We start from the raw sequence: 13,092 nt of genomic DNA on the forward strand, positions 1-13,092 counted from the left end.
ATCTGACAGACAACCGTACATAAAATATCAAACATTATGAATAATTTAGTTTTGTTCACATTTGCTTTGAGATCAGTGCTTGCAGAGCACTATTTGATTTGTGGATAGAGATCATGGAAAAATGACAAGAATTGCGTGATTAAAATTGTTGAATTGATAACCACTATAAGAAAACATAGGCAGCTCAGTCCTCTTTGTACCGACCTTTCCCATTGGCTGTTTCCCCTCTTCAAATAAGCAAGAGAGAACAAGGGACTGAAAAATGGATCTGCCATCACCAAACCCCCTCCTATGCTCACGGACGATGCACCATTCACAGGCCTAGCATGGGTATCCAGATAGCAATGGATAGGGGCAACTTGGACCCCAGATTTCCCTGTCCAGTGGGTTCAACTATGGGTGAATAAAACATCAATAGAAAAAGGGGAGCAAATGTCCAGTACGGCAACAAAGGGTTAAAGTTTTAAATAAAAGGCTCCGTGATGAGCAAGAGGAGAAGCAACAGGGACAAATAAAACATGTAAAACCAATTCATCAGTCGAATAAGACCTGGAGTTTTCATTGTCCAGTAAAATTATTGTTTTCTTATTGAAGAAAAGGGACAAGATTGAAAAAGACTTAGTGCTGAGTTGGAGTGTTAAGTTTGAAACTTTTTGAGTGTGTGTATGTCTGGTTTGTATTCAAATGCTTTTACTGTTTGATATTGTCTGCTTGTTCCAGATTTTGACTGATGCACAGTGGATTGATTTATCATCCAAAACTGGCCAAATAGTCAATGAAAGTTCGAGACTCCAAGAGGCCAGAGGACTTAAATCAAGTTGACTGATCAACTAAGTTGGGGTTAGCACTAATACAGATGAAAAATGGAATACTTGCAAAATGAGTCGAATTCGAAAGGAAACTATTTATTGCCCTTTAAAGTTAAATCAGGTCACATGGTGAAACCAAGATGGCTGACTATTCATGTGCAAGGTCCCAGAGGATTTGAACAGAACTACTTTAACAGATGAACAGGAAATAGCTTTCAGACTGGATATTGGACTCAGCTTGAGAAAATGCAAGCTGCTGTCAGAGAGCTGAAAGGTTAGTACGTAAGCATGTTGTGGGATTGATACGAAAAATATTTTTAGTCATGGTTGGAGTCAGTCGGCAACAAAGCACAGAGCAACCAAAATATTCCTCAGCATAGAGAGATTTAGGCAGGCTCTGAGGGCGTGGCAGAGGTTTTAAATAGCTCCTTTGCACCAGTCTTTACTCCTGTAGACTTCATTTAGTTACTGTTCATGTTATGTGTCATGTTGATACTGAAGTTGATCAAGTTAAAGTAGATGCAGAACTGATTTTGAAAGGAATAAGGGTTGTCAAATCAAATCAAGGTGATATCGCCCTGTGTTTTCAAGAGATAGGAACCCCTTGCTCTGATGTTCAACTGTTCACTGGTATTGGGGATTTTCCCTCATGATTAGAGGGAGGCGAATGTTGTACTGAGAATTGAAATGGGTGACAAGTTTCCACAAGGAAATTTTAGGCCCATTAGCTTGACATCCATTGTAGGAAAGTATCATTAAGGGTTCCAGAAAAGGTCATAGCGAATCAATTTGGTTGTATTCTTTTGAAGAAATTCCCGAGTCAGTGGGTAACTGCAGGCCAGTTGATTTTTCGGAAGGCTATACATAAGATGCCTCAAAATATTTTGCTCTCTAAGATAGTCATTTGTGATTGGAGCTGCATTGGATAGGGAATTGGTTTCATTGTTGTCAACCCAAGGTAGGAATGAATGAAAGTGGCTTCCCCTGGAGACTGATTGCTGGTGGAGTCCTGCAGGAGTTTGTGTTGGTCTGTTGGCCTTTGCAATGAACAATTGGATGATCGTATTGGGGATTTTGTCCATGAGTTTGTAATATGAAACAAACTGTACTCTTGTCAACATTTCTGTTATCAGGTCTGGATACGATGTGACTAGATCTGCATGTAATAGATGACATGTGTTGGTCGGACAAATGTCAACCATGGGTGTACTATGCTGGACTATGAATTAAAACCTGTTGAAAGGGACTTCGGTGCTAGAGTGCATGAATTTCCAAAGATCCACAACCGGTACTAAGAGGTAGAAATGGAAGCAAGATGGTATTGGGACATATAGCTAGGATGAGATCGAGCAAACAGCACCATACTGTCCATGTATAAAACTTTGGTTAGGCCCATTTGGCATAGTGTGTCCAGTTCTGATCATCTCATGTGGAAAATGTAATGGCCTTAGAAAAGCTTCAGAGGAGAACCACTCATGGAGTCATACAGCACAGAAACAGGCCCTTCAGCCCATCGTGTCTGTGCTGGCCATCGAGCACTTAACTATTCTAATTCCGTTTTCCAGCACTTGGCATTTCAAATGCTCATCTAAATACTTCTTAAATGTTGTGAGGGTTCCTCCCTCTACCACCTCTTCAGGCAGTGTGTTCCAGATTCCAACCACCCTCTGGGTGAAAAATGTTTTCCTCAGATCCCCTCTAAACCTCCTGCCCCTTACCCTAAATCTATGCCCCCTGGTTACTGACCCCTCCGCTAAGGGAAGAAGTTTCTTCCTATCTATCCTATCAATGCCCCTCATAATTTTGTATTCCTCAAACAAGTCCCCCTCAGCCTTCTCTGCTCCAAGGAAAACAACCCTAGCTTATCCAGTCTCTCTTCATAGCTGAAATGCTCCAGCCCAGGCAACATCCTGGTGAATCTCCTCTGCACCCTCTCCAGTGCAATCACATCCTTCCTATAGTGTGGCGAACAGAACTGTACATAGTACTCCAGCTGTGGCCTAACTAGCGTTTTATACAGCTCCATCATAACCTCCCTGCTCTGATATTCTATGCCTCGGCTGATAAAGGCAAGTATCCCATATGCCTTCCTCACCACCTTATCTACCTGTGCTGCTGCCTTCAGTGATCTATGGACAAGTACACCTAGGTCCCTCTAACCTCTGTACTTCCTAGGGTCCTACCATCCATTGTATATTCCCTTGCCTTGTTAGTCCTCCCAAAATGATCATCTCACACTTCTCAGGATTAAATTCCATTTGCCACTGCTCTTCCCATCTTACCAGACCATCAATATCATCCTGAATGATTTAATCGCAGGCTATCTTGTTAGACTTAGGGAGGAGACTTTATATGAAAATAGGTTTTGGGATAACTTGACTGAAGTTTTTAATATAAGGACTGTGTGGGCAGGTGGAAAGATTACTTGCATTAGCTGATTTGGGGAGAATGATGTGACATGCATAAAATTTACATAAGCAAAAAACTAGTTTGGATATCTTGTCTGGCTTTTTCCATGAGTGATATTGCCTTTTGGAATCGGTTGCTGCCTCATGTCGTGGATGCAGATTTATTATAACTGATGAAAGGGGTTCTAGACAAGGCTGATATTCATGTGTATAGATGTCAGGTGAAATATACATCATGAACATTGTTCTCTCCTGGGTCTCACTTTTGATCCAATTCAGCAGTCAAAGAGGAATTTCTAAGAATCCTTTTCCCTGAATTGGTCAAGTGAATGAGTTGCCTGTCCAACTGCTGATCTTTTTTCATCTATCTGCCTTTTATCATATACTTTCAATGTCTGGTTAGTGGAAGAATAGAAAATACAACCAACCAGAATTGTTGGGGTGTTGAGGAGGTGTTTTGGTAATATCATTCTTGAAAGAACGTATGTCAGAGTGTGATGATTTAAAAGCAAAAACAATTGTGAAAATTAGCAGTAAATCTAAGCAGAAATTAGGAAAATAAAATAGCTTTGGTCTGTTGTACCTGACCTAAGAGTTGTTCATGCTGAAATGGGGATCAAAAGTGTTTAAATTGCTAATGTATTAGCTGAGGAGCGCAAATTGCTACTCCCTCCCAAAATAAGGGACCTGAGGAAAACAAAAAATTGACCAAACTATATGCTGGGTTTAAAGAGTTAGGTTGAACCATTCCTGACTGATACTTTTGAAGTCTTATATCAGTGCTGGGTAATGGAGCCCAGTGACCCAAATCAAGTGGAATTGAACCTGAGATATGGAGAACCCTGGGTACAGAGTCTAGTCTCTAAGACAAATGTAGGAGAACCAGCTGAAGGGAAATGCTCCAATAATGGACACTGCTACCACCAAATCTGCTTTATGGAGTCACGACTTCACTTCGCACATCATTTTGTTTTTTTTAGTGGGCCAGTCGGTGCAGCTTTAAGTCTCTAAGGATTGGCTAGACTCTCACTGTGTTTGATGCTAAAATCTTTGTTATCAGATAAACAGCTTCCAGGATTGCTCCAGCTTGGATTCCAAATCAATTAAAATTACAGCACAAAATGCTATTCCACCCAACCAGTCCACATGGGCGTTTATGCCCCACATAAGAAATAGTCTTCATCCCAAGTACCAACAACCCTGTTCCCATGTTCCTCTTTGCTTCAACTCATTTAACCAATTGTTAATGTTGGTATTCCCTCTGCTTGCATTCTCACAATCCTGCTGTATTAGGAGAAGTTACTCCTCCCCATTCAACCTCTGGTTGATAAAATGTTTCTGGGATGATAATTTTACATTAGATCAGTGACAATCTATCAAGGTGACAGTCAAGATGTGGTGAGACTGTTGCTCTATATTGTGTGGCTGTGTTTGTGCAATGAACCAGACTTTCTGTATTTGCTAAGAGTTGTGTTTATTGTTGATTGCACCATCCATTGTGACTGACCCTGTCAGAAACTTGCATCATATTGTCGTGAGTTACTTTTCTAGATAATTGCACATTGATTCTTGTTTTACAATTACGCTGTAATGACAAGATGATATTTTAGTATTTATATCATCACATGGCTTGCATTCCTCAAAGGTTAACCATGCTTATGCATCATTAAGTTTGCAATCCGCACGAGCATTTCATTTTTTTTCTTACATTATGTACTGAGTCAATCTTAACACTTAAAGCATAAACTTTCATTGGATCATTTTTGCATTGCATCTTTGGCTCAGATTTGATTGGATGGCTGGGGTTGATTTTTGCCCACTTTTTCAACTCGGACCCTTTTTGAATCACTTCGGCTGTTTGCCTACTTCTTGACTTTCTCCTGCCCTGCACTCTGTTCATCAGCCTCATCTCCTTTCTCATTATTTTCTTCCTGTTTGTCACTCTCTCCTTCTGCCTCCTCTTCCTTCTCTCCTTCTGCCTCCTCTTCCTTCTCCCCTTGGGCCTCCTCTTCCTGTTCCTCGCCATCCTCCTTTTCTTCCTTCTCTCCATCTTCCTTTTCTTCCTTCTCTCCATCCTCCTTTTCTTCATCTTCCTCCTTCTCTCCATCCTCCTTTTCTTCTGCCTCTTCATCTTCTCCTTCCTCCTCTTCACCTTCAAAAACAGAAATCAATGTGGAATGTTAGTGCTTTGTTAAATTAAAGCAACATGTCTCGTTGAAGGCTGTCTCTTTCTCATGCAAGATGTTGCACTGTAGACAAAAGAACACTCAGCATATGAGGATATTGTCACCCAACAATACTCGCCATGTCTGACAATGTAAGAGACAAAGCTAAGGAATGCATGTGTTCAGCTTAAGTTTAACACTGAAATCCAGCTTTCCTGGCCTTAGCTTTGTAGTGGAACAGATTTTCAGCATGCTCTAAAGGTTTGGATGATAATTTTGAGTTCACTGATTGTGTTTGTTGCAAGTATCATGCTATCTGAAGGAGTAAAGGTCCCCTAGACAATTAGGATGATTCTTCATAACTACAGGACATTGGCAAGTACTTTATATGCAATGAAGTACTTTTTGAAGTGCAGTCCCTGTTATAATATCGGAAATGTGGCAGCTAATTTGTGTACAGCAAGCTCCAACAAACTGCAATGGCTGGACAATCTAACTTTGTGCTGCTAATAGAGGGATAAATATTGGCCATGACACCAGGGAGAACTCCCTTGCCATTCTACTAAGTCTTGACAAGATTTTTTTTTTTTTTGAACATCCACCTGCAAAAGCAGACAGGTCCTCAGTTTAACATCTCATCTGAAAGTTGGCACCCCCAACATTTTAGCTCTCACTCAGTACTGCCTCCAGTCTCTCGAGTGGGACTTCAAATCGCAACCTCTCACTCAGGTGGCGGGGGCAGGGGGAGGGTGCAGGTAGTAATGTCCCACCAACTGAGCTCTGGTTGACACCTAATTGTCAGTGATGGAAAACTAACTCCTGCCCGAAAACTGCCACTGGTTAAACCTCTTACCTTCTGTCTCCTCGGCCTTGTCTGCTGGAGGTTCCAGCTGTGCTGCCAATGCACGGGTTTGCTGAAGGACCTCCTCTTCAACCTGGCTGCTGCTGTAGGAGCTGAAAACAATGGGTCTGCTGGACAGCCCATAGGCACTGCTTTGCAGGGCATAGTTAGACCTGCTGTAAATGGGAGCACTCTGAGTGTGAGTGTAGCCACTGATCATACTGCCCACATTGGCATAGTTGATGCGTGTTTCCTCTCCTTCCAGCAGTTTTCTGTGGACAGAGCAGGAATGAGGTGAGAACATTTCAAACAGTTGAATGCAGAATAATTCAGAAGAAAAGAATATTTGGCAATGTTGACTTTAAATGCTCCATTAGCAAAGTTTGAACCAGGTTGGAATCATATGGGTTGGAAGGAGGCTATTCACTTCTTTGTACTTGTGCCAGCTCTTTGAAAGAGCTTTCGAATGAGTCCCAGCCCCTGGTTCTTTCCCCAGAACTCTGCAATATTTTCCTTTGGAAGTTGACATGTTTGGGAGTTGGTATGTTGCCCTTCATAGTGAGAGGATTGGAGTACAGGAGCAGGGATGTCTTGCTGCAATTATACAGGGCCTTGATGAGGCCACACCTGTAATACTTTGTGCAGTTTTGGTCTCCTTATCTGAGGAAGGATGTTCTTGCTATAGAGGGAGTGCAGCCAAGGTTTACCAGACTGATTCCTGGGATGGCAGGACTGATGTATGAGGAGAGATTGAGTCCGTTAGGATTATAGATGCTGGAGTTCAGAAGAGTGAGGGGGGATCTCATAGAAAATTCTATAAAATTCCAACAGGACTTGACAGGGTAGATGCAGGAAGGATGTTCCCGATGGTGGGGGAGTCCAGAACCAGAGGTCATAGTCTAAGGGTACGGGGTAAACCTTTTCAGGACTGAGATGAGGAGAAATTTCTCCACCCAGGGAGTGGTGAGCCTGTGGAATTCACTACCACAGAAAGCAGTTGAGGCCAAAAGATTGTATGTTTTCAAGAAGGAATTCGATGTAGCTCTTGGGTCTAAGGGATCAAAGGGTATGGGGTGAAAGCAGGAATCATAATAAATGGCGGAGCAGGCTCGAAGGGCCGAATGGCCTACTCCTGCTCCTATTTTCTCTGTTTCGATGTCTGTGTGCATATTTAACCAATTTCCTTTTGACAGCATTGAATCTACTCCCACATTCCTTCCAGATCATATCTCACTGCATTTTCAAAATAAAACTCCTCATTGCCTCTCTTTCTTCTTGTTACTCGTTGATCTGCCACTGTAAATAGCTCCCCCCTATTTAATCTACCAAACCCGTTCAAAATTGTCAACACCTCTATTGAATCGAATGTTCGTCCAAGAAAGTAGTTGGGTGGGGAGGCATGTATTGGGAGTTGAGGGTGATGTTGGAATTAGGGATAGTGTGACACCTCTGGGTGGAGGGGCAGCAGGCATCGTCGGAGTTGGTGTGTTCTGTTCCTTTAGTACTTACCCTCACGTACAGACCTCGGTTCCTTCCCCATCCTTCAGTATTTAAATTATGAGAACTGCAAGTTTTTACTCTCATTAAACATGCAAAAGGAACTGTGATTTTTTTTTTGTCAGATTTCCCAAGACACTCAGTCCCAGGACACGTTCAATAACTGGAGTTATTCTATGCCCTGTGCCCCGCCCCAATGGTATCCTGCAGCCTCCTGCAAGGAATCCCCTACCATTCAGCCCTCCAGATTCAATCTGAGAGTTGCACCATCACTAGCCTCTGTAAGGTCGTGTCAGTAACCTTGAGGAAGAAGCTGTTTGCTGGAACTGTCGTCTAAATGAGCCATGGGTTGACTGAATTGAGGGGCAGAATGGCCTTTTCCTGTTCCTGACATGGCCCATTTTCTGTTGGAATACAACAGAAATGCCAAGGCTCTGAGTCAACAAACGAAGGTCAACCAGAAAAACTGAAGTCTAAGAGGTGTGATTTGGGTGAGGTCTTCCTGGGATCTGGCTGTGTATCCCCTTGGCTTTCCTCGTCCCGGTTTGAGAAGCTTGGCTTGAGCTCTATTGCCTTGAGTTAGCCGTTCAGCGGTCAAAGCACCTTGCACGGAGGGACACCTCATTTACCTGTAAGCTGCTATCTCGATGTCCAGGGCCATTTTCACGTTCAGAAGATCCTGGTATTCCTTGAGGTAGCGGCCCATTTCGTTCTTGGTCGTTCGGAGCTCGTTCTCCAGCTGACTGATGGCATCCTGATTGGAGCAGAAATTGAGGAATTGTCAGTGAGTGGACTGTTGAAGACGGATGACCCTACTTCTCTGCTGTTTTTTCCCACACACCGCGATCTGTTTGACTTGGAATTCTAACTCTTAATGTTGGACAGTTGCCGCTTTTATTTGCTTTTGTATACTTTGCTGGAACTCGCTCTCCTTTTCTTGCCTTCTCTCTATCACTCCTGATGTCTATCTCTCGCTGTTTGCCTCCCTCGTGCCCGCCCCTCTCTCCGATCTCCCACCCATTCCTTACCTGCAGTGCACCAATCTCGCCACCTTGTTTCTCGTCCAGCTCCTGCAATTGTCTCTCCAGGGCTTCATTGATTCCCCTCATCCCGTCGATCTCCAGGCTCTTGGCTTTGACCTGGCGCCGGTACTCGAGCACCTCATCCCTGGCCTGCTTGGTAGCGTCGCTGTCCTTGGAGGCGTTCTCGGCCATGACGGCGAAGCGGCTCTTGTACCAGTCTTCCGCCGACTGCATGTTCTTGGCTGCCACCTTCTCGTACTGGCACCTGATCTCCCGCAGTGCAGAGGACAGGTCTGGTTTGGCCATGTCCACCTCCACCGACACCTGGGCGTACTGGATCTGAGCCTGCAGCTCGGCGATTTCCTCCTCGTGAATCTTTTTCAGGAAGGTAATCTCATCCATCAGGCTATCGATTCTCTTCTCCACCTCGGCCCGGGCTAAGGCAGCCTCATCCGACCCCTTCCTGGCTTCCATCAGCCTGCCCTCGGCATCCTCCCGGCTCAGCAGCTCTTCCTCATAGCGGGCCTGCAGGCTCTTGAGGCTCTGCTCCAGGTGCTCCCTCTCATTCTGTGCCGCCTGCCTCTCGTGTTTGGCGTCGTCCAGAGCCAGCCTCAGGTCCCTCAGCTCCTGCTCGTAGATGCCTTTGAGCCTGGAGGGGCCGCCGTGTTTCTGCCGGAGCAGGGAGAGCTCTGCCTCCAGCACCTTGTTCTGCTGCTCCAACTCGTGGACCTTCTCGATGAAGTTGGCGAAGCGGTCATTGAGGTCTTGGAGCTGGGCTTTCTCCTGGGTCCTCACCGCCTTGAACTCGCTACTCACCACACTGGCTTGGCTCAGGTCGAAGGTGTCCAGCGGGGACATCAAGGCGGACGAGGTGCTGTGGGCTTTCCTCACCGTGAAGGAGGGCGATGAGTAGGTGCTATAGACCGGCTTCAGACTCGCACCATAGTTGCTCCTGAAATGCTGGACAGCTCCGTATGTCCGGGTGGCCGGGATGTCTCCATAGCGCCTCCTATGAGTGTGGAAGAAGGACTCGTAGCTTGCGGTGCTCATGCTGCCGGGATGTTCAAGCCGATCTGCGGGGCTGTATTTATAGCAGAGTCAGCCCAGTGAAAACTGACGCAGCTCTTTTCTTCCATCATTGAGAGCAGAATCAATAGGACTGGGAGCTGGCCACCCCCACTTGCAGGGAGCTGGTCTGGCTGTGGAATAATGCAGAGCTAATAAACTCCCAACGCCTCTTCATTCGGAGCAACTGCAATTTACCAATTGAAGCTGAATGCAATTTAAAAAGAAAACATTCACATTTAGATTTTTGTGTCGACCAGCCTGCTCGCTGCAGGATTCCTCAGGCTGTCTTCTCGCCTATTTTGCATGTCAAAATGTAATAGTTATCAGACTTGATTTCTCCAACCCTTGCTTTAGCTTCAACGTTTCATATACTTTGTTCGCAGTGCTTTTCAAGTCTTTTCTCCCTGGTGTGAATACCTCCTTTCCCCCTGTCAGGCACTGGGAGAGGGGGGGGGGGGGGGGCGGGGGGTGCTCTCCCGCGGACATTATAGCAGGATCTCAGTTGCTGTGCAATAGAATAAAGGAGAATAAATGCAAAATACTGCAGATGTTGGAAATCTGAAATTAAAAATAAGATATGCTGGAAATACTCAGGTCAGGCAGCATCTGTGGAGAGAGAAGCAGAGGTAACGTTTTAGGTCAGTGACCCTTCATCAGATTAAGGGAGAATCTAATTGAGGTGTTTAAAATGACAAAGGGATTCGATAGGGCAGAGAGGGAACTCTGACAGCTGGATCAACAATAATGGGACATCATAAAATTAGAGGCAGGCCATTTCACAGTGAAATGAGAGCTTTACCTTTTCCTCATAGAGCAGGGAAGATCTCAACAACTGTCCTTCGAAGAGAAGCTGTAAATGCTGAAGGTTCAACAGGAGGTTTCAAAACCAACATCAATAGCTTTTTGTTAGGTAATATGGAGAAAAGGAGGGAGCTGAGGTACGGAACAATCATGATCTGATTGAACGGTGGAACAGGCTCGATGGGCTGAGTGGCCTCCTTCTGGTCCCACCATTGCAGAAAAGCCTCTGTTTCATAGAAAAGTTTCTACCCTTGGTCCAAGCATTCGGCAGCTCTCTGTTGCCAAACAAGTGTCTTAGCACTGATGTCCCACTAGGAATTCTACTTGAGAACCAAGGAACAAAACTTAGGTTGGATGGCTTTAAATTGGCAAAGTTGTCGTGGGTGTTCTGAACAAGACAATTAAACCTGGTCCATGGGATTGAACAGATAAATATTTGTTGGAAGAGGTTCAATCACTCAGACCAGATTGGAAGCCTTTCATCCCAAAGTGGAACTCCGACTTGACAATTTGAATAAGGTTAGAGTTTACAATGAGGGGGAAGCAGAAATAGGTGGCCCTGCAGCCAGTATGGATAACCCTTGTCAGAGCTTCCAGCCGCTTGTCCTTAAATTATCCCCAAGGGATGTCAGTCAGGGCTGCCCATCACAGCATCAAAATGGGCAGAATATCCCATTCCTTGATGTCAATAGTTCTCAGAAGTAGAATTGTACTCAGAACACAGAAATATTCGAAGAAATGCCATATTACTGAGGGAATTCAGGTGATTGGTCACAACAGTGAAATTGGACATGCTTTTAAGGATTATCTGAAATCCAATCAGATAACTGACATAAGGTCATTTCCATTCGCCACCAAGCAAGTAGCTGAAGGTGCCCAAAAATGGACTGAGGTGCTTGGCGAGGTTTATCCATGGTGATATCTCCATTGTGGGGTGAGTGATTACTCTAAGTGGGGCTGATGAATGGTCAGTAGTTCATTACTGCTGGTTGTGTTCACTTGCTGGGCACACTGCCACTTGACTTGTCAAACTCCAAGGTGCTGACCAGCTTCAACAGGATGGCCAGTCTGATCCTGACCTCCTCAGTACGGCTCTGCTTTGTTGCAATATCTGCAGAACCAGTAAGGGCTGAGAGATGGTGTAGAGCACAACAAGAGGCCCATGGCTGAGGGCGGGAGAGGAGGAGAAGTGGGCAGGACAGGTTTTGGAGAGTTCTTGGTGCACAGAGGGCCACCACAGCTGGACGAGCCTGACAGGAAGGCTGGATGAAATCCAGTCAGCTAAGCAGCTCCATGCTGTGATGAGATGGATGTGTTCTTGATCTCATGAGCCAAGAACCTCCTTGCTCTGCATCTAACCTCTGGTAATATATCTGTCTTATTCAGCAGGCTAAGGAGGGATAGCTGATTGAATATTGCCTTAGACAAACACAACACTCTCCCATGAGCATGGACACTGAATGCTGATAAATAAAGCTGCATTGCTTGAGAGGGCCAACCGTCCTTATTACAATGGGGTCTTAAGCAACCAAACCAACTCACTCCATTGGTGTATAGGTCGGATTCTGGAGTGCAGTGTTGTGTTTTGAGATTAGAATTCCTTTGTATATTTTATACACTTAGGGTTGCTGTGGAACAAAAGTGCCCGCAAAGGAAAAGTGAAAGTAAAATGATAAAGAAGCCTTTGTGTTCAACAGCTTGTTGCTGCTGTCTCAGTCTTTGCCTCATATCCTATCCTAAACTGGGCGAAACCTCATTCCACTTCCAAAGACATCACATGGAGCCCAGCTCTGGGAATGAAATGGAGACAGAATAATGGCTGGGGTTGTGTTGAAAGGGCAATTACATGCTGGAGAGGTCGAGACCTTGGTCGTCCGAGCTTTATTCTCTCCTTCCACTAAACCCCAGCTACATCTATCCCACATATCCCTCCATCTCCCATTTCCATATCCTTAAAGCTCAAAACCAATTCCTCATTATCTCCTTGTCAAACCTCAGCTGTTGTCCTTGCCTTCCCAGACTTTTGTTACAATTTGCGGGCTTTAAAAATCGAGCTTTGGCATCACCTCATTAATTCTGACTGTGTCTCGTCTGTGTTTCTCTGTCCTTGTGGTCTCCTGCAATGTAGTTGATGATTCTTCACCGTACAACTCTCCGTTGGTATAATGCTTTGCTGAGGAGACCACTGGAACAGTTTTTTGAATAAAGGCCATGCTGAGTGTCGAACCCATTTCAAACACTGTACTTGTATTACATGGAATAGTGATGCTGTTGTAGCCCATCAGCTTTGTCCCTTGGCAGTGTGACACTGAATAAAACAGCAAATCTCTAAAGGCTACTTCCTCTTTCTGCCTTAACACATGCGAGTAATAACAGTTCTCACAAGCTAACAATGTTAAGCCTTGGATCAGTGGCAGCACTCTCTTCTTCAGTTTGTTATTTCTAGCTACACACTCTCCTCTTCAACCTCCTCAGGTCCCC

The 13,092-nt window shown here is 44.8% G+C and overlaps 1 protein-coding gene across 1 annotated transcript; it reads right to left on the reverse strand.

Moving 5' to 3' along the window:
• Positions 1-5,079: 5,079 nt before the first annotated feature.
• On the reverse strand, positions 5,080-9,792 carry neflb (neurofilament light chain b). The gene is made up of 4 exons (XM_068022957.1): positions 8,749-9,792; positions 8,350-8,474; positions 6,236-6,495; positions 5,080-5,369 (listed from the first exon to the last, which is right to left on the reverse strand). Exons 1-4 carry the CDS (start codon positions 9,790-9,792, stop codon positions 5,080-5,082), a joined length of 1,719 nt encoding a protein of 572 aa, XP_067879058.1.
• Positions 9,793-13,092: the final 3,300 nt, after the last annotated feature.

The sequence above is a fragment of the Heterodontus francisci genome, chromosome 47, assembly GCF_036365525.1.
Source record: "Heterodontus francisci isolate sHetFra1 chromosome 47, sHetFra1.hap1, whole genome shotgun sequence".
In the NCBI taxonomy this organism is placed as follows: Eukaryota; Metazoa; Chordata; class Chondrichthyes; order Heterodontiformes; family Heterodontidae; genus Heterodontus; species Heterodontus francisci.